This window comes from Embiotoca jacksoni, unplaced genomic scaffold (assembly GCF_022577435.1).
Source record: "Embiotoca jacksoni isolate LCO1_2020_lvr unplaced genomic scaffold, fEmbJac1.0.p SCAF_2, whole genome shotgun sequence".
NCBI classification, from domain to species: domain Eukaryota; kingdom Metazoa; phylum Chordata; class Actinopteri; family Embiotocidae; genus Embiotoca; species Embiotoca jacksoni.
This window is the reverse complement of record NW_027185340.1, coordinates 20,884,677-20,909,724: the sequence shown is the minus strand read 5'-3', so window position 1 is coordinate 20,909,724 and position 25,048 is coordinate 20,884,677. Positions and strand designations below refer to the sequence as shown.

Here is a 25,048-nt window from a genome sequence, read left to right as displayed (position 1 = left end):
TAAAACATTCTGAAACAGTGAAAACAGTTTGAAACATTCTGAAACAGTTTAAAACAGTTTAAAACATTCAAAAACAGACAGTTCATGTTTTTTCTCTCGCTCTCTCTTTTTTCGGTGGAGTGAAAAATAGGAGGATCGCCCCAAAAACCCCAGACTATGGACTCTGAGGAAGTACCGAGTCCCCAAAGGATCACATAGAGCTTTTTTTTTGGGGGGGGGGGGGGGGGGGGGGGGGGGGGGCTTTGTTCCCTTACAATATGTTTTTCTTAACCTCAGAATGTTTTGAATTTCCATGTAATGCTTTTGTGGTACCTTGTATTACTTTTGCATGGATGAAAAGAATGAAATGGACTGCCATTTTATTAAAAAGACCACAAGTTTAATGGACACTTGACGTCTGCCAGCTGGGGACCTGCAAGTCTTCCTGCGCATTGTCAAAGTTAGACTGGCACTACAGGGAGGCAACACCTTATGATGTCATTGATTATGTTACAATTATTGTTACATACTTATCATTTATGTGATGTATCAGTATTTGTGACATTTTGCAGTTATCATATTTTTCAGATTCTGGTTAGCATGTCAGTAGGTACATGGGAATCTTTCCCATCTCCACCATTCACCCATGGTTTATGTTACATTATCACATGTGGTGGGAGCCATTTTTCACATGGACAAGATCAAATGTCAAAGTAGTTTTGACCAAGTAGATCAATATTGATACTGCAATACTGATCCAGTTTTGTATGGATGACAATTGGGGATGTCACTAAATATTTACACATTGGGATTTTTAAAATTTTTTTTTAGCAATCTCATGACACAAGATATTAAAAAAAGCCACAACAGCAACATTACATAATGTCAAATCCCTGTAACACAAACACAAATGTGACATCATAGAATCCTATAATATATAAGGAATTGTGATATCATCAGTGACATTATAAATATTCTTGGAGAGTTTATAATTAAGACTCATTACGTACAAGAACTGTTTTAAAGTTTTTATTTAGTAAGAGATTTACTTATACTGTCAGTTATGTAGAAAGGTTAATATAGCTATATAAAGTAGACCATACAACGTGCCATTTGTGTTTGTGTGATAATGATCGTACAGAGCACCTGAACATAGTTGGAACAACCAATGACAGAACGGCCAGTGATCTTTACCGGAACTGGCTGAAGCGAAAGTTGGTGAAATACGGAACAGAAGAAAACAAAATGAAGATCTCTCACTCTGTCCCTGTTTTTCAAGAACCACACACATACCATGTTTTCACAAAGATTTGAAAGAAAAAAAACAGACTTTGCAAATTTCTGTTTGAGCTGCTTCCTAGTGTAGAGGTTGATTTGTTCTGCTTTAGTTGCTTGGCTTCAAAACTATTTTGTTTTCAGAATGACGTTGTGGTCCAATTTTTGGGCAAATAGATGAACAACACTTTGGTTGAAAATGAAATAAGAATGACTTGTAGATGCTTACACTGAAAGTTTTAGAGAAGCGCTCTTGGCATGAACAAAAGCTATCCAAATTATTGCAACAAAAACCTTTCATTATTTTATTTGATCAAAACAACACAGAGGAGCTGTAATGAAAATCACAAATTTAAGTAACAATAAAAAGAAGATAAACTAAAACTTTTGTTCGAGCAGTTGCATGTTTGGATTTATTTTACTACCCGTATAGCCTACTTTTTACATGAGATTAGAAAACTGTAAATCTGGCATTCTAATAATTTTGAGATTAAAATTATTTAGCGCATCACGTGCTGCAGTCATTGTAAATCTTCTAATACAGCATTCTTTGGGAACTTCTGCTTATCCTTTTTTTAAATTGTTTTTTATTGAGTTTACTTTCAGTTTGTGATTTAAAAAATTCTACTCTTTTGAAGTTAGTGAAAGTAGAAGCAGAAGTTGCGCAGACGGTGCTTACTTGTTCCTCAAACTCAAACAGAAAAAAACAACCTTATTACAGTTTAGTTTAGCATTTCATTGCCATCCAACAGAAGGTTTTTTTTTTTTTAAATAACAATTATATTTACACACTAACAATTATCAAAGAGAAGATGGTCAATAGTCTGGAACAAGATTTGATATAATGTTTATAGCTTACTGCTATCATCATAGCCCATCTATCAACAAAAACATACTAAGAGCTACATTTGCAACATCCTTTTAATTTCTTATTAGGTGTATACTAGGCTATAAAATAGACTGTACAATACTCAGATAGGCCTAATATTGCATTTTATTCATAAAGACACCTTCACTCTGACAAACTTCGGGATTCAGCTACAGAGTGAGACATTCTCCTGCACAGACGATCTTCGTCTGGTGTGTACAGCTGCTGTAAATCGGGCGTGAGGGAGTAGACGTGAAGCGAGCAAGTCTGAAGCCTGCAGCTGTCGGGAGCGCAGGAAGATCATGGAGAACGCGGAAAACCCGCCGCTGTAGGATCGATCGGGCCGCTGCCGAGCCGCAGGACGGGCAGACAAAAGTTTCCTCACCGCCGCTGCAGACACCGAGACGGCGGAGCGCTTCCTCCGCTCCCCTCCTGCTGGAAGAAATGTGGCTGAAACCGGAGGAAGTTCTGCTGAAAAACGCTCTGAAGCTCTGGGTGACCGAGAGGAGCAACGACTTCTTCCTCCTGCAGAGGAGGAGAGGCCATGGGGAGCCAACGAGCAGGATCACAGGTAAACAAAAACAACCACAACACACACCAAAAATATAATAAAATAAACTATGGAGAGGCCAAAAGCAGCGTCAGGTTAACAGTGTCAACCAGTTGTCAGGAAAACAAACAAAAACAGGAACAATACAAGAAAAAAAAGACAGCAGGCAGGAGCACAGGTAAACAAACAAGTGTGTATCCTGAATGGGGGCTGGGGGACTATCCCAGATTACACCGGATTACACAGATAACTAGAACAGTTCAATCAAAATTCAGGGAAAACCCGGATTATTGTGGTCACGGGGTTCACAGGAAAACCCCTTTACCACATACCTGAACTGCACTGTCTGTGTTACTATGGCAATTGATGCCTTGAAGCTGGTTTTACCAGGTTAACTCAACGCTTAATTTGGCCTGAAACCGTTTTTTTTAGGGTCCAGATCTTAATTTTGGAGTTTAACTTTGTGAGCAGACTGATTTCCATAAAGTCTTCAACGATCCTTTGAGTCATCGCTACATGTTCTACCTTCCTACAAAGACAAATGTGTCACAGCAGGTCTCAAAAACCAGATTAGGAGGGCAGGTTGGATCTCTGACACATCTCACTGGAGCACAGAGAGGCAGTCTGAAGTGGACTGAACACTTTAGGGGAGCCCAAACTCAAAGAAAACAGAAGAACGTCACAGCCAAACTTGTCCTAATTTATTACTCCGGCTCCTCTTTTGTCTAAGTGACAGAAAATATATTTGTAGCAGGTAAAATTAATAATTATTTCAGTAATTTTGCAAGATTCATCTCTGGTTGTTGCTCCTCTGTCTTGTGTTTTAGATCTTTGTAAACTCAATATCTCTGTGGGATTTTTTTTTGGCCTCTGTCATACAAAACAAGTCACTTAATACTCAATATTTGATATGTAGATTAAAGTTATAGAAGTCATTCTTACTATTGTTCATGGTGTTTGACTGCTAATTAACTAATTCAAAATTAATTCATAAAGAATATAAAAATAGACAGTAGTTCTGTTCTCTATTAAAGATAATGTAAACCACAGCTCGACTGAAACTGGATTTTTGGGGGCCGATATTTAGTGAGTAAAATAAATATACAATATTGATATACAGGGTGAAACGTGACTAACAAACACTTGACAAAAAGTATTGGACGCAGGATATTTTTCGGTTTAATCTTTAAACTTTATTGTCCAAAAATGGCACAAGTGCGCTGAAACAATGAGGAAGTGTAATAATTTGAACTTTAAATAGAAAGAAAAAACACAAATAGACAATTTTTAAATCACCTGTAGCCTACCTAAGCATTTTTTTCTGCACTGTTTCATTGTGGATTTTGCATATTGTGTTGTATACACTATGCTGCATTTTGATATTTGTACGTTTGTACAGTCGCTACCTTGGTGAGGTCTCCCTTGTAAACAGATTTTTGACCCTAAATGTAAAATAAGTAATAAGATCCTAATGGGCCAATATGTCGGTTGGGATCCAACATGAGCTGCAGCAATCCTGGAATAAAACATGCAATAAAAACTGTACAGTAATAAAAACAGGCATAAAAAACTACGAATATCAAGAAGAGTATTGTTGTGCTTGCTCAGGAGACAGAGACACCATAAATACCACGAGGTCACTGTTCAGACACACTTTGGCCTGTCTCTCGTCGTACTTTGAAAAATCCCCAAACAGAAGTCAGTTTGAATCCGCGCTTTGTCCGCGTCTGGAGGACTGAGCTCTCACTGTAACTTCCTGTTGGAGAATAACAGGCATCCTCGTGTTGAGGGATTCTCGTTGTGTTGAAGGTTGTGAAAACGCTGTGTTCAGACTTCAACGTTTCACCAGCTTCTGTTCCTGTATTTTAGTGGTTATTATCACACATATTTCTGACTGTGTGTTTGCTGCAGCTGTTGCCTGTCTGACTGCTTCTCACTGCTGGGATTCACAATGTGGCATGTTTGCTGTTTCCTCTATCTGTCTTCCTCTCAGTGGTTTTGGATCTGTTCGACGGGCTTTTTATTGCCACACCGCTCAGTAATTCTCAGGGATGAGTGACGTTTTATTACAATAAACAAGCCAAAGAGTCCGTACCGCATCTCCTTTCTGCTCTTCCTCCTTCCCTCTGGACAAACCCGGCCAGAGTTCTTGTCATAAAAGAGAATAGTAGGAACTTCCTGTGACGTGGGTTTTACTTTGTGTTTGTTTCTGCTGTTTCCATAGCAAGAGGAGGTGAAAGGTCAAGTCCTGCTGTCATGTCATATAACATTAACTAATGATCACTTTAGTATTCCTGCCACACAAACGCAGAAAACGGCACAGGGCAGGTTTGACTTCTTTTTCGTTTCCAGCTATGAAGAAGAAAGGAAAAACTGGAAGTCAGTGTGGTCTCAGAGCTGTGGAAACACACTCTCTCGCTCCTATCACACCCGTGATGACATACTTTCTGCAGGATTTCTGAGAAGGGCTGGGCAACTAAACATCTGCAGCTGATCAGTCTCTTCACACCACTGTTTGTTTTTACATTTTTCTCTATAAAACCAAAGTATCTTGTCTTTAAATGTTTCTGCATTTGGATTTATTTAACACTGACATACAGCACCACAAATCAAAGACATAAAGACAATTAATCGTGATGCATTCAAGAGCAAACAGACGTTTTGCTTCTCTCTGAACCTCCAGTGTGTGACCAAAGGTGCTGATTCATTTTGACTCACTTCACTTTTTCTGGACGGTTTATCAGTATAAAACCCTTTCTGGAGGTTGGGGGTGACAGACGGATGGTTTTCTGCGTTGCCAAGCTGCCTGGTTAGCAGCTCCAGGCAGCTCCACTTCGATGTGGGTTCACATTTGGCCGAGAGTCGAGTTGTCTGCTGATCTTCACACTTGCTCCACCAATATGGGCTTTAACAGGCCTGATAGAACTGGGTTGGTGGTAGATGGTATTTTATGCTGATACATGACCCTGAAACTGATTATTATGATGGTATAAACAAAAACAAAAAATCTGTAAGTTTGGAAAAAATACTTGCAGGGTCAGTTGTTTTGTTTTTTTGGTAGTGAGGCAGTTTCACAGCCGCTTTTATAGGCTGACGAGCCTGAAGCAGTTAAATCATATACTCGGCCTCCAGTGTGAGAGTGGGGTGATACTGATTCCTCTTCTGTGCATGTGTTTACTGTTTTTGAGTATGTGTACCAGGAGAAGGATAAAGATCTGACTGCCCTCATGTTCAGTCATAACTTCGAGATGCAGGGTTGTACTATGGTGTGGCAGGCTGGGCTGGGCAAAATTGTTTACTAGATTAAAGTAAAGCTGAGTGACAGACTTCAAATTCACTGGTATTGTTAATAAGTCACTATTTCTTTTCTGGGCTGTTACCTAACTGGTAAGAAACTGCATTCAAGTACAGTCCTAACCTTTGATTTGAAAAAAAATCCTTCATAAAAAGTTGACCTGAAGATCTTTGTAGAGGCTAAATGAACAAACTGATTCTTAATTGGACCACAGTAACAGTATGTCGACCTGCCTTCAAGCTCTGAACCAGCCAATAGCAGCCCTCCACAGGAGATGTGTCATGGCTATATCACAGAACCATACACACCTTTTCATGATTAGAGCTACTCATAATTCACTGTATCCAAGGTTTGAATGCTGATATAGTGAGCCATGTAATTTATAGTTTATCTAGAATAATATTTATGAACATTTTTAAACAAGTTGAAAATCATTTGTTGTATAGAGGTTGTTTGTTAATTACATTACATTTAGCTGATGCGACTTACAACACACCAATGGTACATCATCAGGAGCAACTTAGGGTTCAGGGTCTTGCTCAGGGACACTTAGGCATGTGGACAGGAGGAGCTGGGGATTGAACCACCAACCTTCCGATTAGTGTGCAACCCACTCTACCGTCTGAGCCACAGCCTCCCTCTCACAGCCTCATTCAATCTGTGTTTAATTGTTGATGTTTCACCAGGGCATGGGAATATGGACAAAATCAAATATCACAATATTTGACATGCAGTTATACTGTAGAAATAATCACGATTGGTATTTTCTGAAAATGTTTATATAATGAGTTTTTATTAAATAATTATCAGTAATGTCGATATAATGACTAAGTGGGTAAAGGCAAATAATAGAACAGCTACTACAGACTAGTTAGTTCAGAAAATGACATCAGCCTTTAAAACCAGGAAAAGACATTTGTGTGGGTGTTCACTTTGATTAAATTATCATTACCATATAAAGAAAGCGTCAGTGGTTACCCCTATTTGAGACCTCTGGAGTTCCTTTAAATAATTTGGGACTGTAAATTAGATACTTATTACTCTTATTTTACAGTGATTTTTTTTTCCCCCTCAGTGGTGTGGTCATACTGTGTACAGTGCTCCAAGTCTTTACACCGGTTAAACTCAAAGACAAGCAGTGAGTGAAAATGATGGTGGAAGTTTGGATGGTGGTTAAACCATCAAATGTTTGTGATAGTCATGTCATAAGGATGAACATTTAAAATCAGCTGAGAGAGTCAACGTTTTTTTGACTTTACAGTCCTTAATGTGGACAAATGGATCTGTTCTTTCAAAGAGGAAAATGTCAAATCAAAGCATCACCACGAGAGGAGTTATAGGAGAAGCATGATGCAGATTAGTGATGGTTCAGGAAGATGAAATCCTGATGACAGTAGCCGTTTTGAGACCCAGAGCCTCAGGCCATCAACAGTTTGTGGATTTGTGTGTTCTTTGTCTGGTTTTTTGTTTGCCTGATGGTTCAAATGCATGAAGTCATTTAACATGATCGGTGTTTCGGGGGACATTTTTAGTCTTGTGAACATCTGTAGCTGTAGAGACTCATGCTGGATTTCAGCATTAAAACATAACTGATTGACTGTTTTATTTTGTCCACTGAAGAGACAGGAGTCATTACCTGCCTGATTACATACTGAGGTCCTTCTGCTTTTAAATGAGACTAATCTAAACTATAATAAGGTTGGATCTGTCCTCCCTGCAGTGTCGGCTATCTGCCTGGAGAACCTGTTTTTGCTGCTCTGTATTTATACATTTATGTCTTTGCGTGAGGCCAATCTACATGTTTTCCCAGCAAGTTTCTATTGCTTGTAAATGTTGCAACACTTTGCGTATGGCCAACATCTCAGATAACTATGGTCTCATCTTTATCTAAGGCATATTTAATGATAACATCTTTTTAATTGTATATATACTATAGTTGCAGTTGAATTAGTTTACCTCAGGAAGGGATGTTGAATGACTACTACTGTTTTACTGAGTGATATTATGGAATCATAAGATTAATATTTAAATCTGCTTCAGCTGTGTTGCACAACATGCAGGCAGCATATATGTGTCAGTTTGTAACTGTGTATCAAATTGTTCTTTCACTGCTGTAAAATCAGGTTTTTAACCATGTTAAAATGTCCAAGTGGTGCTTTTTATATCCTACAAGACATGTCATGAGTGAAATAACCAGTAAATATGTAAAAAAAAAACCAGATTCAGACACTCAGGGTTTTCAGCTCAAGCTGGAGCTGCTCAAGCAGAACGCTGGATGAAGATAAAGGCAGGAACTATTTGCATACTCATAGATCCGCATGCACAGAATGAAAGCAAAGGTGTTGAGTTACATGAAAGCCACTCTAAAGCATTAGGGTATTTTTTATCTTGTAAAAAAACATCTAAATGTTTAATTGGGATGAATAGAGATACGCGTTTGGTTTCATCGATGGCAGGAGGGGAAAGACAAGAGGCAGTTTATTGTGTTGTCAAAAAATAAAGATACCTCTCTGCCCATTGTTGGCCCATTTTCAGTCCAATATACCCAGAGTGAGTTGTAATGATTTCTTAAGAGCATTCAGACATAAAATAATGGACAATTTACCGTGCTCTGACTGGATAAAACCAATAGAAATATGGCTGCTTCCTGAGCTCTGTCTCTGGGATATGTTGGCATAATTTCAACTGATTGACACTGATTCTGTGTTTTGTCGTCTCCGCAGGTCTCCTGGTGGGGGCGCTGGACACGATGCTGGACTCCAATGCCAGGGTCACACCTTTCCGCATCCTCCTCCAGGTTCCCGGCTCCCAGATCAGCTGGGTCATCGCCAGTGGTGAGAGGAGCCCTCATGTCTCCACCTCCCTGCTGCCTCTTTTTTGGGGTTTCTTTTATCAGTTCATCTCAAATATGTAGTTGTTTTTGTCTGCATGCTTCTTTTATCGTCCTGATTCGCCCGGGAAGTTTTCCATGTGTACTGTACCCTCAGCTGACTCATTAAATGGGTCCCAGCTGGTAAATTCCCTCCCTGTCCTGTCTTTGTGCTCACCAGGGGCTGCCATTGAGGAGGTGAACAAGCACTGGGATTGGCTGGTCCACAACCTGCTTCACTCTCTGTCTGTGTTTGAGAACAAGCAGGATGTTGCCAGCTTTGTCAAAGGAAAAGTCAAGGTCTGAAACGTGCTGGCATGAATACTCACAGGAGAGTTTTAGATTTTGACAAAGATTTTCTTGTAGATACAAAAAGGGTTTGAGGCATATGTGGGTTCAAAGTAAAGCATCGGCCTCACTGTAGTCATTGTGATGTCGATGAACACTGAAATTCTTGGCTTTGTAGGGTCTTATTGCAGAAGAGGTCCGGGGTCGTCAGGCCGCCCAGGAGGAGGATCCGGAGAAGTTCAGGGAGGTGCTGCTGAAGTTCGAGCTGCACTTTGGCCTCCCTCCATCGGAGAAGCTGGTGACCTACTACTCCTGCTGCTGCTGGAAGGGCCGGGTGCCTCGGCAGGGCTTCCTCTACCTCAGCATCAACCACATGGCCTTCTACTCCTTCCTGCTGGGGAAGGAAGGTCTGTACACCAAAGTGAGGGCTCTGATTTTCAAAGCCAAAGATCGAATGCCAACTCGGTTACTTAGTGATCCACCACAGTTTATTTGAGTGTATACTCTAAATATATATTTCAATCTAAATTTACAAACCCATGCATGTGTTTTACTTGTGTTTCAAATCAAAAATAATTCTACTCCCCTGAAAATCTCTGTTTTGAGTAGCAGATACTCATTATACATTTTTTTGATAGTACAACATCAGGTACATCAACATAGTTTACATCAGGACCTGAGGTACACACTGGTATGTGCACATTTCTGATTTCATTATGGACTTGAGGAGAGAGTGCATGTTAAATTTTGAGTCAATTTTTTTAGGAACAGAAAGAATTCACAGGGTGCCAAATCCAGTTAGTGGGTGTGGAGGGAGCAACGATTGTGTTATTGTAGGTCAGAAATTTTCATGTTGGAAAACCCCAGTGCACCACAGTTCAGTTCGTGTGTCCAAATGTTTTCCATCATTCACCACAGAACGTCACAGTAGAACTCAGTATAGAGCAGGCTTCTCCAACCGTTTTTCCTCTGAGAGCTACTTCGATAAAAGTGTCCAAGAGCTACTCATGTTTAGTAACATTTACTCATAGCCAAGCAACATTACCTCGCCTGGCTCACTGCTTTATTGCTACAGACTTTCTGAAACATTGTAAGGGTCTCTGTTGCCGATTTCCAGAGTTTGGTGTGCGCTCTCTACTCAAGTTCATGGTGAAATCGCAAATGTGCACATGCCACTGGTCACAAAAACGTGGGTAGCTCAGGTGCGGATGTTGATCAAGTGATGTAACTTAAAATATGTACTCACGAAGGTTATTGCTTCCTTTTGCTCATCAAGGACAGTCCTGGAACTGTTTGATCACATGTTGTTTTTGAAAGAATTGCTTCAAATCTGCGAGGAAACAACCGTAAAGTAGTTCACAGGTCAAGTAGTCTCTGAGACATACAGTCTGTCTCAAAAAAACTCAAATATTTTACTCTCCTCTTTGTTCACCAGTCAAGTTTGTGATTCCCTGGGCGGAGGTAACGCGTTTGGAGCAGGTCTCCACCGGTCTCATGACGGAGGAAATCCGGGTCAACACACGACAGCGGCAGAGGGAGTTCTCCATGTTCCTGAACCTGGACGAGGCCTTCGGGGTCATAGGTCAGCTGGCTGACATTGCCCTGAGGCGGCTGCTGGACAGCGAAGGCCTGGAGCTGGACCGAGTGCTGCAGCAGCCCGCACGCATCACCAAGAGGTCAGTGCTAGTGTCTGTTACCAGAATCAGCTGACTGTGTCACCTTGGTGTAACCTCTCCTGTTTGTTTCAGCTGGTTTCAGTTCACATTTCAAGTTACTTACAAATACTTGTCTAATTTGATGATGCAGGAATGTAAAGAGTGAAAAAAGAGAGGTGTTCAAGCCCTGGCTCCTTTCTTGACTTCAATAGTATCCATCACAGTAGAAAGTGTGTGTCTGACGCAGCGCCCCCTCAAGTTGGAACGGTCCAAAGCTTTGATAAGCAGTTTGGAGAAAGCATACTGGCAGCTTGAGATTGTGTTTCAAATCACATACTTCCCCTGAGGACACTCACTTATAATACTCTTACATGTTCGGACTCTTACTTGTGTAGCACTTGAATTTCAACACGATAGTCTCAAATCACACACTGCTGTACTGCACTTACCGGAAAATAACATTTGAATGCATCACCTGCCCATATATCTGCTGGTTTTAATTATTTTTATGCAGAAATGAATGTGTTTTTGTGCCCTCTGTTTAACACACACAATCCAACAGCAGAAACACGTTTGTGAGGTGTTCAGCTGCAGCTTCCTCAGACGCCTTAATTTAATAATTCTTTATGTTGGTGGTCCCTTTTTTTCTTCTCCGTAGCAAAGATGGCGACCGTGGAGGGTGAAAAGTTTTCACTATTTCAAACTAAATATTTGGTCTGTTTTGAGTGCATCATCTGGGCATTGTAGTCCACTGCATGTTTCCATACTTGTCATTGTGAACGCACTTATGCACTCAAAATAGTGAGTGAAAGTATGTAAGCATGCCATTTTGGAACACAGACACATTTTTGATTTACTGTGTTGTACGGCGCTGTACATGTGTTTTTTTTGGAGAGGATTTTGAAACAAACCGGACTTGCCTTCATTACACAAACAACGCTGTACGCCACACAGTGTCCTCCTCTGATGCCACAATGTTACCCACGGTTATCTATTTCTGTCTATGTAAAGACCTCAAAAAAACAAACAGGAAGTTGAGTTAAAAGTAAACTGCCTGAACTGCAGTAAAGTAAAGTTACTGCTGAGACTCTCTCGTCTTCAGTTACAACTCGTCTTCCTTCCTTTTCCTTGCTTATTGGCTGACTTGCATCAACGCAACCTAAAAGAGAAAAAAAATTTACTTAGTAGACTGAAACTTCCTGTAAACAAAGTTTGTGCTGAACACAAATTAGTTGTGCCCTTTGAGAAATTACCTTGAAACCAGAAAATTACCTCCTGTCATGTGTTGGATCTTGTGTTCAGTGATCTTCCTTTTGTGCAGGAAATTAGGACATTTGGGTCACAGTGAAGAGGAAAAACAAACAAATATCCATGTTTAAAGTTGAATTCATCCCCGCAGGGTTCGAAGCAGACTTTGGCTCCTCTCTCATAGCCCGGAGGTAAACCCCCCTCCACACACACTCCCCCCACTCCGCCTCATAGCCAACCATATGTGCACAATCCATATGTAACTACAAAAAAGACCTCACTTCTCAAAGTTGGCAAAGAATTGAGTCATGCATTTCCAGGACAGCAGAATGAACTCAAACTGGATTTCTTGTGTTCACTGGACACACTGCAGCTCTCAGGTCCGTTTTTTTTTAGGCTCTACGAGCCAGATGGAGAAGCTTTAAAGTGTTAGATGACTGAACTAGAAACCCTTGTTCTGTACATAAAAAATGACCAGTTGCATGTGGTGGCTGGAAAACAAGGCCATGTTACATCTCCTTTTTGCTTGTATTTGTTGTGAATTTGTTGCCACAATCTTGGACTCTCGATTGAATGTCACACTTCAGCCTTTCCCAAAACTTGAGCACTTGTTCAGTTCAGGCGGTGCTCTGCAAACATTTTTATAGCAACGGCTGCTTCATACATACTTCCTCATCAGTGCCTCACTTAAAGCCTGACCCATCGCCATTACTTTCTGTATAGTTTTTGCTGTTACCACTCTTTCCAGGACTCCAACCACATCCTCAAGTGCTGAGATTTTAATATTGTTGATTTTGCTACACTTTAAATGTTCATGTTTGAGTTTGTTCATTCTTGTCATGCCCCTTGAACAGCAGAGCCTTGTATCTATTTATCAGAAATGTACAGTACAATCCCTAATGTAAGTGCCTAACCTGCCTGTGAGCACAAGTAAAGTGCTGAATCACAGAAACAAAATGGTTTCTCAGCCAGAAGTGATGTGTTTTATTTTCCTTTTCAGTAGTTCTTAGCCAAAGTGAATGAGACGAATCCATTTTAATGCAGCTCTATACATTGTCTGAGTGGGCCTGAAGTCTCACTGATGGGAATATGTCTGTGTCTGTTTGTTTTGTTTCCTAATGACCATCAATTCCATCCAAACCTCTTCTTTAAGCTGCCTCCTCTGAGTGTCTTCACCTGACTCCTCCTCCCATCCTCCTCTCTGCAGGATCCTGGAGGAACAGGCCCTGAGGGAGTACGTCCTGGCTCTGTTTCGGCTCCCGCGCGGTGAAAAACTCTTCGAGGTGGCGTCCTGCTCGGTGTGGACACCGCACACCCGCTGCCACACAGCCGGGACTCTCTACACCACCGACAGCTATCTGTGCTTCTCCAGCCGAGAGGAAGGCAGCTGCATCCTCCTCGTCCCCCTCTCAGAGGTACAGTCCACCTGCCGTCAGACATATTAGGACGTTAATGTAGTCAGTGAAGGAATAGACCAGGTTTATGGCAAAGTGTTGGCCATCTGGTAAATACACACATGATCTCTATAAAGTTGTAACCATAGGACATAAAACTTACTCCCTGACCACCTAACAGAAAAGCTACTGGTGCATTTAGGTAGTTTTCATCAGGTACAAAAAATGACACTCATGTATGTACATTTTAAATGGATCATAAAATGATAATGAATTAACATGTTGCACAGTAATCCAGGTCAAATGTACTGTACTGTATATACAGCAATATGATTTTTATTTATTTATGATACCGTAAAGGCCTACAGGAAGTAACGGAAAATTACAAAACCATCAGCACATTGGTCCATGTTCATGTGAAACAGTTATCAGTGAGTGAATATAAAGGGATATTTCCTGGTCTCTCGTCTGACTTAGAACTCATCTACCAATAAAACCAGTGACTTTTTAAAAATCTAGACTAATATATCGGCCAGTCAGTTTTATCGGACGATATTGGCCTATGACAGATATAACGGTATCTGCTCGGGCGACCAGCCTCCACCAGACTAAATGTGGGACAAAGAGTATGTTTATGTGGAACAATGTGGGACATGTGCCAATACTGACATTTTTTGACATCTATCCAAGTTAAAACTTAAAAATACACGATAGATAATGCATGACCTCTGAGGTCAGTGTCTTCCGTAATGGAAAGGTACCTTTAGGGGCGTTTTCCTGTGTTTACTCTGCCAGGTGCTGGTTAAAGAGTGACCCATGGACTGCTTTCATGTGGTTAATAAAGTTGACATGCAAACACATTACATTGCAGAAGGTAATGAAGACAATACCTCATCTTCCTGCATTAAAAATACATCATTGTCCTGCATGAGTTAATCAATACGTAGCAGCATTTAGGATTTTCAGTAAGGAAATGTGGGGTGTAAATAATGAGACAAAGCTCTCAATTAAATATATCATTTCGGGGGAAATTCTTTAGCTCTTTGCTAAGAATTGTAAATTCTGGCTTTATTCTTGGCCCATGTGACTATGTATGATCATCATCCAGCTAGTTAGTCCACTGATGAACCGTGAGGATTATCACATACTTTTCTTCCCTCCAACTCTGTGCTCTCATCCTCTATTTCCTCTGCTTTTCTATTGATGCATTGTCTGTAGAAAAGTCTAATCACTTCCACCCACCTAATCTGTTACTGTGAGTAATGAGTTATTTCCTGCTCCTCTGGATTCTCTTTAGCCTCTATTGTCTCTTTCGGTCCTGCACATTTCCTGTAGAGCTGGAAACTGCTTTTAATATTTTGTAGAAACACAAAACAAAATATTGTTGGGATTTTGGTCATGTAGCTTTTATTCTAAAAATATAATAATTTGTCTCCGCCATTAATAAAAGCAGTATACTGAGCAACTGTGATCAAGCAGGGTTTTTTGTTAAAGTTTGTATTTCAAATTTTTTGTATAACTTGTAAATATGTAGGTATTACGTAAAATATTATATACAAATATTAATATAGCTGACTTTGCCCACTGTTGCCTAAATATAATGGCAAAAGTTAGGTTAAGTTGCAGGTTTATTTCTTATTCAGACTGTTTATGTTGCTGAACTGAGTGGCAAAATTAATTTGATGTAAACAAATATTATTGATTGTGCGACTATGATTTAACACCTTTTTTTTTTTTTTTTTTTTTTTTTTTAGTAACTTGAATTCAGTAGAGTCTCTATTATCTCCAGTTTTTGCTCGTTTTTTTTTCCCTCTAAATCCATTTTCATCTTCAGAAACAGAGCTACTTTTCCGGTATTAACTGACTGTGTGTTTGGATGTCTTGTTTCTCATCAGGTGTTGTCCATAGAAAAAGCAGAGAGCACCAGCCCGCTGCCCAACCCCGTCATCGTGAGCCTTCGCACTAAAAAGGCCTTCCAGCTGATCGAGCTGCAGGACAGAAACGAGCTGGTGGAGAGCCTGAACTCCCGACTCCGAGCTCTGCAGTGGAAACAGTCCATGTTCCGCTGCAAGAAAAATGGCAGGAGGAGTGTGGTAAGTTTATTAATTTAAATTTCCATCTGCTTAATGTGAATTTCACTGAGAAATCCCAGAACTGATTTTTCTAGTAGAGTACGCTGATTGGACACAGAGGGGTCTTAGTCCCAATGGCCAAGTGGTTAGGGAACATACCATCAGCAGTGAGTCCGGTTTAATTCCCGTCCGGCTGAATCTTTACTGCATGTCATTCCTTCTGCTCTCTTTCTCTACATCTTCTGTCTGTCTGCACGCTCTGAGTAAAAGCAAAAATGCATCTTTTTTATGCGTGCAACCTGTCATTTATGTGGGGTGAGGTTTAGTTTAGATTTACACGATGGCAGTTTGAGTAGATCAGACCAGATAACATCTTTAACATTTACTGCACAAGAACACTTTGTTTGTTTAAAGAGGCGAATAAGAACAAAGTTCCAGCTGTTTACAGTGTGAAGAACTAGCAAAATGATTAACATAGAAGTTTGTGAGCAAAAAATAGCAATATAAGGACGTAGGTCATAAATGAGACTGAATAAATGACCTTTCAAATAACATCTGATGCAAAGTCAGATGGTATTTCATTATCACCACATCCAGTTTATGAGTTTCAGTGAGAGTGGAGACACTTTTTACTGATCTCCAACAATGATAAATCTAAAATTTCCATCTAATTTAAACCGCCACATATGTCGCTGGTAAATCTTCTGTTATATGATAGACAGAACGGCTGCAAGTGCTTTTTAGCTCTGACTATTTTTGCATGGATGTGATGCTAATGAAGATATTTCTTGACTCTCAGTCTCAGAGGGGGTCATATCACAGCTGTATATGTTTAGTTAAGTTCTGCTAGTATTTGTGTTTATTTTACATGTAATTTAAACGTCAGTTTTTTATATAACAGGAAATATGAGCCTGATTATGAAAAACTGTAAATAAAGTCAAGCTTTTAATGCTAAATTATAGAACATTTTCATCAAGAAACTCATTTTTGTCATATTTTCCTCAGAGCTCCCCAACACCCTACTACACTTTCTACTATGACACTGGTTACTCTGATGAAGAGGAGATGGAGGAGCAGGTCCTGCGTAACACTGTCAACAGTGAAGCTCTCATGACGGCCTTCCACCAAAACAAACCAGGAACCAATAGCAACGAGGTGGGTGGATTCTCATGGTTCAGCTTTCTCTTTCAAAATTGAATGAATTACCAAATTAAATGAGCATCAGTTCAGAGGCCACAGTCACCTTTTAAAAGGCGGTTAATCCATAATAATGAAAACGGTTTTATCGAACTCAAGTGTTGCCTTGCCATAGTTTTGAATTTTGTTTCTTAAAGAAGGACGAGAGAAAGACAATACCCACCAGTTAGATGTAGTTCATGAGCCGGAATCAAGTGTTTCACAGTTTGTCTGTGACCCTGCGTGTCGGTGTCAGAGCGTGGAGCAGGTGAAGGAGCAGCTGTGGGAGGATCACTTCTCCGAGTTCGGCCGCGGCGTCCACATGTTTCGCACAGAGAAGATCCAAAGGCTGGTTGCCATGGGGATACCAGATTCACTGCGAGGGGAGCTGTGGATGACACTTTCGGGTAAGAGAAGAGATATTGACTAAACTTACACGGTTAACTTAGACAGGGCTTTATGGTTGACACTTGGATTTAGGATTATGGGTTGGCACACTAACTGATAATATTCTGTATCACTGCAACAATATGAGCTGATATTATAGTTTTTTTTTAATATTTCATATAAAAGTCACGAGCACAAAATGGGGAATCAAAACCTCTTTATATAGTAGCTCCTCTGTAATTATGACTGAGACCCTGCTGTGTGGTGGGTGATCGACTTGGTGTGACTGTCGGCCAAAATAGACACTGTGTGGTCTTAAATGTCAGCAGATAGACCGGTGTGTGTGTGTGTGTGTGTGTGTGTGTGTGTGTGTGTGTGTGTGTGTGTGTGTGTGTGTGTGTGTGTGTGTGTGTGTGTGTGTGTGTGTGTGTGTGTGTGATAGAGCACAGCTCATGCTTCACATCCTCTTCTCTCCATCTGCTCTGCCTCCTACGACGGCACCTTTTCAGTCAAAGACCAATCTGCTGGATGTTATTTTGGTTTCTGGTCTGTTCCTCTGCTCAGTCTCACTTCCTTGTGTTAAACGGTCACCGTCTGCCATTAAGGAGAAATAATCAGTCAGTATCTTTGTTATGTTTACAGACTATTCCGCTTTTCCACCCTTTTGTTTTTGAGGTGATGGGGGTTGGACACAAATATTTTTGATCAGTAATGTTAATCTAATTTAACAAACTTTAGTTACTTTAAAATAGAGAATGACCTCTTTCCTACATGGGGAAAAAACTCAACATGGAGTGGCTGGATTTTGCTATGTGAAATCAGGTACTTCCCCTCGGGGCAGGTGATGTTTATTACTCTGCACATGATGCAGTCCTGTATGTCCACATGATGTCCTGATGATCACTTGTGCAAGCATCAGGACTTCTTTGGTCAATAAGTGTCACTTAAAGAAGGCGGGGTCTGTGGTGGTTCGAGCATTGTACTTTTGTTTCATTTTTAGCCGAGCGGGAAAAAAAAAACTTCGGTGCCATTAGTGTTGTGCAACCGCCTAAATATATTAATTTTACTTATCAGTCAGAGATTCTTCAATTCACAATCATCTGTCCCTTATTTGAATCAATTATGCTTCACAATAAAATACAAATGAATTGTCTCCAGGCCAATTTCAGATGGCTGTGATCTTTGGGCCCTGAGGATCCACTGCATGAAAAACAGACACCAATCTGTCATAGAAATCATTACATGGGCTCAGGAACACTTCCAAATTGTTGATAATGATCTAACTCATTTGTCTTACCACCCAGGCAGCCACGTGTTTCTCTTTATATGAGTTCAATATGACAATCAATTAAAGAAGCTTGAAAAAGGTACATAATCAACGACTGTAAATAACTCATCTTCTCTGTTTTTTTGGTTTTTTTTTTTAAAGCTATGTCAGGATGAATTAAAAGAGATGGGTGTTTGTGGGAGGTAAGCCATCCTCTGCTAGCAACACTTTCTAATTTGTAAGTATCCCTACCTGTGGTGTGTGCAGACGCGTCCTCCGATCTAGAGTCCCACCAGGGCTACTACACCGGCCTGGTTCAGAAGTCAATGGGCCACAGCAACCTGGCCACAGAAGAGATTGAGCGGGACCTGCACCGGTCTCTGCCGGACCATCCGGCTTTCCAAAACCCCACCGGCATCGCTGCACTCAGGCGTGTCCTCACTGCGTACGCTCACCGCAACCCAAAGATCGGATACTGTCAGGTAAAAATGTTTAAACAGTATGAGAGCACATAGATACTAGTGGAAATGCAACATTAGCAGTTGCACTGGTAGTTGAAGATTAAAAGAGGAGAATGACGTTTATTGGCTGTATCCTCTGATCTTTGCGTGTATTTTATGTCGTACTGTCCTCACGTCTCCCTGTCTAGTCGATGAACATCCTGGCATCGGTGCTGCTGCTCTATGCCAAAGAAGAAGCAGCTTTTTGGCTGCTGGTGGCTGTTTGTGAGAGGATGCTACCCGACTACTTCAACCGCAGGGTCATAGGTGAGAGGCCTGAAGTCAAGAAAACAAGAGTGGTGACACCTTTTTTTAAGTTTCATTTCCTCATCCTCCACTTAAAGTAGCTTCTCCTGTTTTTAAAGCACACGGGTCATGATTGTGCTGTTGTCATATCGTCACCAAACAACTCTTATTTCTGGCCTCTAAAATAAGGGCTTATTTCCTGTGTCTGTAAAGCTGTTTTATTTTTGACATGTAAAGTGCATTTGAAACAATTTCCTCTTCCTTGTGATGTCCAGATGTTTGTGGGCGTCTTTCACCTTTGAAATAGTAGTGATTGTGTTCTGGAGAATCTGTATGTGGGCACTTAAAGATAAGTGGAGTTGTTTTTGTTTTTATCTTTTTTATTAGTGTTAACACTTTCCTTATTTGTGACCCAAGAGAGACAAAAACAATGCTGAATTTATCCTGCTGATAACCTGTCTGTGTAGCTCCCTGAATAAGGATGTGCATCACTGTTAATCATTTTTGTCTGACATTATAGTTCTATAGCAAAGCATATAAGCATTATCGTGTGGCTACACAGTCAAACTCAAAACACATTGCAGTTACAAAAGAACATACAGCAAGCAAATGAAAAAATAAACAACTACATCAATGTTAAAGAAAGGGATAGGATAATATGGTACCATAAGGTTTTTAAGATATGATAGATGTTGGTCATTAAGGGGCTTTGTAAGTAATAAAAAGGATTTTAACCCTCGTGTTGTCCTCGGGTCAAAATGACCCGCAGCTGTGTTCAACCAAGTTCTATTTTATTTCTATATATTTTTGGATCATTGGTGATCATTCTTTAAAGAAACCCTCACAGCCTCCTTGTCACCAATGATCCCCAAAAATATGAAAATAAAATAGAACTTGGTTGAACACAGCTGCGGGTCATTTTGACCAGAGGACAACACGAGGGTTAAATTCCTGATTTTACCAGAAGCCGATGAAAAGAAGCTGATATGGGAGAAATATGATCTGTCATGATAAACCTTTTCAGTACTCCCGCTGCAGCATTTTGGCTCAGCTGTGGGATTATTAGAGTTATTTGGATAAAAAGGAATTGCAATAGTCCAGCCTGGAAGTAACAAATGCACGACTAGTTTTACAGCATCACTCTGACAGAGGATGTTCCTGATTTTGGCAATATTGCGCAGGTGAAAGAAGGCAGTCTTAGAGACTTGCTTTATGTATGAGTTAAGGGACATATCATGGTAAAAAAAACCAACTTCAAGGTTCCTCACAGTAGCACTGGAGACCAAGGGAATGCATTCCAGAGTAACTATATGGTTGGATAAAGAGTTTCTTAGTTGTTTAGAGCCAAATACCAGAACTTCAGTTTTGTCTGATTTTAGCAGTCAGTACCTCTCTGTGCCTTTACGGTTTTATTGATATTATTAGAATGATGAATTCTCATTAGCGTTACCTATTTTACAGCAGACACTAGTTGCTCAGCAAAGATATATAATCCTGTTATGTGACAATCATTGTGTAGGGTCCATTCAGAACAACACTCAGACTGAATGTTTAGATCTTGCTCCCATCTAGTGGTCAAAACCATGAAAAGCAACTAAAAAGTAAAATGCATACACTCATCTGCAAACTATCTAAAGCAAAACAGTAAAGTAGCAAAAGTTGACATCACGTCTGGTCAGATGACTCATTTTGTTTGAATATTTCTTTGATCAGTCAGTTCCTCGTTGTGATCAAAGTACTTTTAAAACTGTATTTAATTAGGAAGAAGAAAGAGTATGTTTTGGTATGACACTTGACAGACACGACACAAACACACCTCTGCACGCCCGATGCCCATTTGACTCCACAACTCCACCCTGCAGGAGCTCAGGTGGACCAGTCGGTGTTCGAGGAGCTGATCAGGGAGCGTCTGCCCGAGCTGGCCGAACACGTCCCGGACCTCTCCACCCTGTCCTCCGTCTCCCTCTCCTGGTTCCTCACCCTCTTCCTCAGCGTGCTGCCCTTCCGCAGCGCCATCTGCGTGGTCGACTCCTTCTTCTTCCACGGAATCAAAGCCATCTTCCAGCTGGGTCTGGCCGTGCTGGAGGCCAACGCCGCACAGCTCTGTGCCAGCACAGACGACGGACAGGCACTCATGATTCTCACAAGGTAGACTGCTGTGTTAATGTCGGACAGCATCTTGAAAGACAGTTAACTAAAACTCTTGCACACGTAACACAAATCTTTGTACAACATTTCTGGATGCAGTTGATTTACATGAATTACTTCCTTGTTAATGTATCACGTATGTAAAAAAAATAGTTTTCTAAGAAGGTCTTTTGCGTCCAGTGTGATATTCTGTTTTCTTAAGGCATGTAATATTTACAGATCAGCTCTCTACTATCAATTGAATGTAAGCGGCTCAGCCAATCAGAGAGGAGCAGATGTGATTGCTTATATATTTGAAAGTGACTGTAAATGTCATGTTTGAACTACGTGACTTGAACAGACTGTGAACCCTCTGCTCTGCTCTGCAGTTTTCTAGACCAGGTTGGAAGTGAGGAGTCGTCCCGTGCTCCGTCCTCCCCGCCTGCTGCAGAGGAGAACAGCTTCAGCGACGCTGATAGTCCTGCTGCGGGACACACAAATATCACCAACCTCATCAACCAGTCCTATGAGGTGAGACACCCACAAATATGATGCTGTTTGGGGCCTTTAATTAATAGTTTTCTGGACATTTTATGTGTCAATTTCATATTTTATAGCAAATATTTTACTCTAAAAGCAATAATACATGACTTATGACTAATTGAGGTGGTCAAGCTTGGCTAATTCATGTAAATTTAGCTGAACTGACCCTTTAAGCCCCATACATTCTTCATTAGTCATGTTGCCTTCGATTTGCCTTCGATTTCTCGTGATTCTCTGATATTTGTGTTTCTCCCGTCAGAAATTCGGAGACCTGACGGTGCGGCAGATCGAGAGGCTTCGCTGTCGACACAGAATCCGAGTGCTGCAGGCTCATGAAGACACCATCAAAGAAAACGCTGTGAGAAAATAAAACACCTTTAAAACTGATTAAAGTTTAAGTTGACCAGTTTTGGATCGTGTTGTATGCCCTGCTCACAACAATGTATAACTTTAGACGGTCACCTTCCTCTGTGTGTCTGTGCAGTTGAGAGTGGTGACTCCAGAAGTTTCCATCTCTCCAGAGAACTTGGCTGATGTCTATGACCTTTTCAAGGTACCTCTTCATGCCTCTTTATTGTCTGTCTTCATTGTCAGACAAGTTCATGTGTAAAAGGAAATGTAAATAATCTTTCTTGTTAATAATTTTTTAATATGTTTCTCCTCCGTCCCGCAGACGGAGCACTTCATCAGTCTGTACTGGGGTGACAGCAGCTCTGCAGCAGCAGCCGAGGCGGCGGCGTGGCAGTACGGGGACTCGGGTCGCTCCTTCGTGGAGCGGCAGTATCGGCTGGACCGACCGCAGTTTAAAAGCCTGTACGGGCTGCTGGCGCCGTGGCCCGGCGGCACCAACCAGCACACTGACACCGTGGCCAACCGCACCTTCACCCTGCTGGACCAGGACCGAGACAACCTGGTCACCTTCAGAGAGTTTGCCAGCTGGCTGGGTAGGGGGAGGGAGGACCGAACGTCCAATACTCTTCATTGTTTTAAATAAAAAACGCAAATAAGAGCTAACTGTGCCCCCCTTATGTGTTTCAGACACTTTGTACTGTGAAGATCTGAATGAGAAAATAAGGCTTCTGTACCGACTTCACATCCCTCCAGGTTATTCAGTCTGTTAGCACAATGAAAGTAAGTCTCAAGCTGCAGACGAGGCAGCAGTTGATTAACTTCACCGTGTGTTTACGTCCGCAGCTCTGACAGAAAGTGAGGATGACCCCTCTCTGATGAAGAGCCCTCTGGTGTCCACAAACAGACCTCTCTATGTAAATCTGCCCTCTGGTCAGTCCAAACACACTTTGATTCATCAGCTATGATCGATTGGCTCAACACAACATATACCGAGTGTTGATGTGAATGTATAAAATAATTTGAGGGTTTTTTGGGGTCCGGTTGAAGTAGATCTGTGCCACTGTTGTTCCAGATGATGAAGGTGAAGTGAAAAACTACCAGGAGCAGCTGAAGCAGATGCTGCAGGATTTGGCCAAAGAGAAGGAGAAAGATGTGGAGAAGCCGCTGCCACTCATGAACCAGGTACTGAAAACTAGAAAAAGGTCCGAGACGGCTCCTGTTGTGAACACAGTGCAGCGGTGACCTGCATGGAGCGGGGGGAAGTAATAACTCTAATGAAGGCATACCAACGATGATGTAATCAGTGTTGGTTAACTGTTCCAGCGCTTGTTTTGGGGTATACGTTTGTATAATATACAAAAAATTGGAATTACATAATTTGATGAAACACTGATATAAATGCTCTTCGTCTCTTCCTCTCCAGCGGGAATTCATCCAGTTCTGTAAAACGCTCTACAGCATGTTCCACAGCGACCCGGAGGAGAACGACCTCTTCCAAGCCATTGCCAAGGTAACCAGCCTCGTGCTGCAGATTGGCGAGGCCAGCCACCAGGGCCATAGCTCGGGGTCAGAGGTCACCAGCCAAGAGGAGTTCAAAGCAGCAAAAGCCACCCAGGCGACCGCCGAAGGCGAAGGGAGCTCGACGGCGGAGAGCGAGTGGACGGTGAGCTACGCTCAGATCCTGGCGTCGCTGCTGACCGAACAGGTGCTGGTGACCTTCTTCGAGAAGCCGGTGGATCTGTCGGTAACAATGACCGAGGCTAAGGAGAATCAGTACCACCAGCGGGCGGGTTTGCTCACGGTGCAGCAAGGAAGGAGCTGACTTCAGTGTGAACGGAGCACTCGGAGCCACAGCACAAGCCAAATGAAGAAAAACCACACTAATATTATCATCTGACAGAATGTGACACAACGCAGCAGCTTCAGAATCAGAAGTTAAAGAGCCTCAACATTATCTGTGACATTCACCATGCAGACAGCACGATGCGACTGCAGCGCTGCAGACAGACTGCCAGGACGACACCGACTCCTCACCGTCTCTAACCTGTAACTGACAACAGAAAGACTTTGAGACAAAAACTGTGCCGACACTCAGCAGCTGTCCATCTAAAGGTCGACTCACTGGTATCATTAGGAATATCAAATTATATTTTGGATTTAGTGCTACAGGCTTTTTTACGGATCCCTGTAGTTAAACTGTTATGGGCAAATAATCGTTCTAATAAGGTGTTCTTTATATGTTTAAAGGTAATAAAAGGTAAATAAATCACACTTTTATAATTCAGTTCTAAGCTTTTGATCTCACACACTCACTCCTTTTCCAGAAGGTTGCCTTATTACAAAGTTTTATCAGGAAACCTTACAAACAACAGTTAAGGACAAATCTAGCATGCGATGAGCGTTCTTTTTTTTTCTATTAATTTTATTACTTATTTTTCTTTAATACCAAATGTTTCATATACACGTACCTCGATAAATGATATTTGTAAACCTATTTAGAATTATTGGAAAATAATAAATTATAAAGTTGACACTGCTGGAACTTCTTTTAAATAAAAGATACTGCAGAAAGAAATCACTTGTTTTCTCTTCTAGAAAAGTAAAACTAGGCAAAGAGTCAGAATGATTTTCTTGAATTATTCTGCCTAATATTTGTGGGTGTTTTAAAGCTGCTTACTATTTGGAAATGTGTTCTTTTGCCTGTGCAGCTACAGCAGCCAGGTTTCTGGCTCTGGAACTACAAAGATGAATTCCCCTCTGAAACAAGACCACGAGGGTAAAACCACGTTCATATCTCTGAATATGGTGTTGAAATCTGGGGTCTGGTTCACAGAAACATCTTACAGACATAGTCACTGTTACCTGAAGTGCCATTAGCTGCGCAATGTTAATTCTGTGAGCCTCGAAATAAAACCCCTTTTTCTTTAGGTCTGTAGCTTTGTATGCTGCAGCAGTAC

At 41.2% G+C, this 25,048-nt stretch overlaps 1 protein-coding gene and 1 long non-coding RNA gene across 3 annotated transcripts; one reads left to right on the top strand and one right to left on the bottom strand.

Moving 5' to 3' along the window:
• The first annotated feature begins 2,368 nt into the window (after positions 1 to 2,368).
• On the top strand, positions 2,369 to 24,708 carry LOC138201470 (TBC1 domain family member 8). 2 transcript variants are annotated; one of them, XM_069154998.1, is made up of 20 exons: positions 2,369 to 2,693; positions 8,691 to 8,801; positions 9,018 to 9,136; positions 9,303 to 9,531; positions 10,560 to 10,800; positions 13,235 to 13,442; positions 15,317 to 15,514; positions 16,500 to 16,649; positions 16,927 to 17,077; positions 18,592 to 18,806; positions 18,974 to 19,091; positions 20,933 to 21,218; positions 21,587 to 21,728; positions 22,000 to 22,098; positions 22,225 to 22,293; positions 22,414 to 22,684; positions 22,779 to 22,844; positions 22,935 to 23,021; positions 23,164 to 23,273; positions 23,515 to 24,708. In XM_069154998.1, the coding sequence occupies exons 1-20, from the start codon at positions 2,567 to 2,569 to the stop codon at positions 23,911 to 23,913; spliced, it is 3,396 nt and encodes a 1,131-aa protein (XP_069011099.1). In that variant the 5' UTR covers positions 2,369 to 2,566; the 3' UTR covers positions 23,914 to 24,708. The 2 variants fall into 2 exon arrangements, with proteins under 2 accessions (XP_069011099.1, XP_069011100.1); XM_069154999.1 differs by lacking the exons at positions 2,369 to 2,693; positions 8,691 to 8,801; positions 9,018 to 9,136 and having other exon boundaries at positions 9,178 to 9,545; positions 23,515 to 24,707.
• Positions 15,399 to 16,946, bottom strand: LOC138201471 (uncharacterized). Its single transcript, XR_011178487.1, has 3 exons — positions 16,855 to 16,946; positions 15,653 to 15,752; positions 15,399 to 15,486 (listed from the first exon to the last, which is right to left on the bottom strand). It is a non-coding gene; the product is annotated as an uncharacterized lncRNA (long non-coding RNA).
• Positions 24,709 to 25,048: the final 340 nt, after the last annotated feature.

Excerpts from the sequence above, each read along its gene's own strand:
- LOC138201470 (XM_069154998.1), top strand. The coding sequence starts at position 2,567 with ATGTGGCTGAAACCGGAGGAAGTTCTGCTGAAAAACGCTCTGAAGCTC. Across the intron at positions 13,443-15,316 it reads TCCTCGTCCCCCTCTCAGAG|GTGTTGTCCATAGAAAAAGC; the intron begins GTACAGTCCACC and ends GTTTCTCATCAG. Across the intron at positions 21,219-21,586 it reads GCACTCATGATTCTCACAAG|TTTTCTAGACCAGGTTGGAA; the intron begins GTAGACTGCTGT and ends TCTGCTCTGCAG.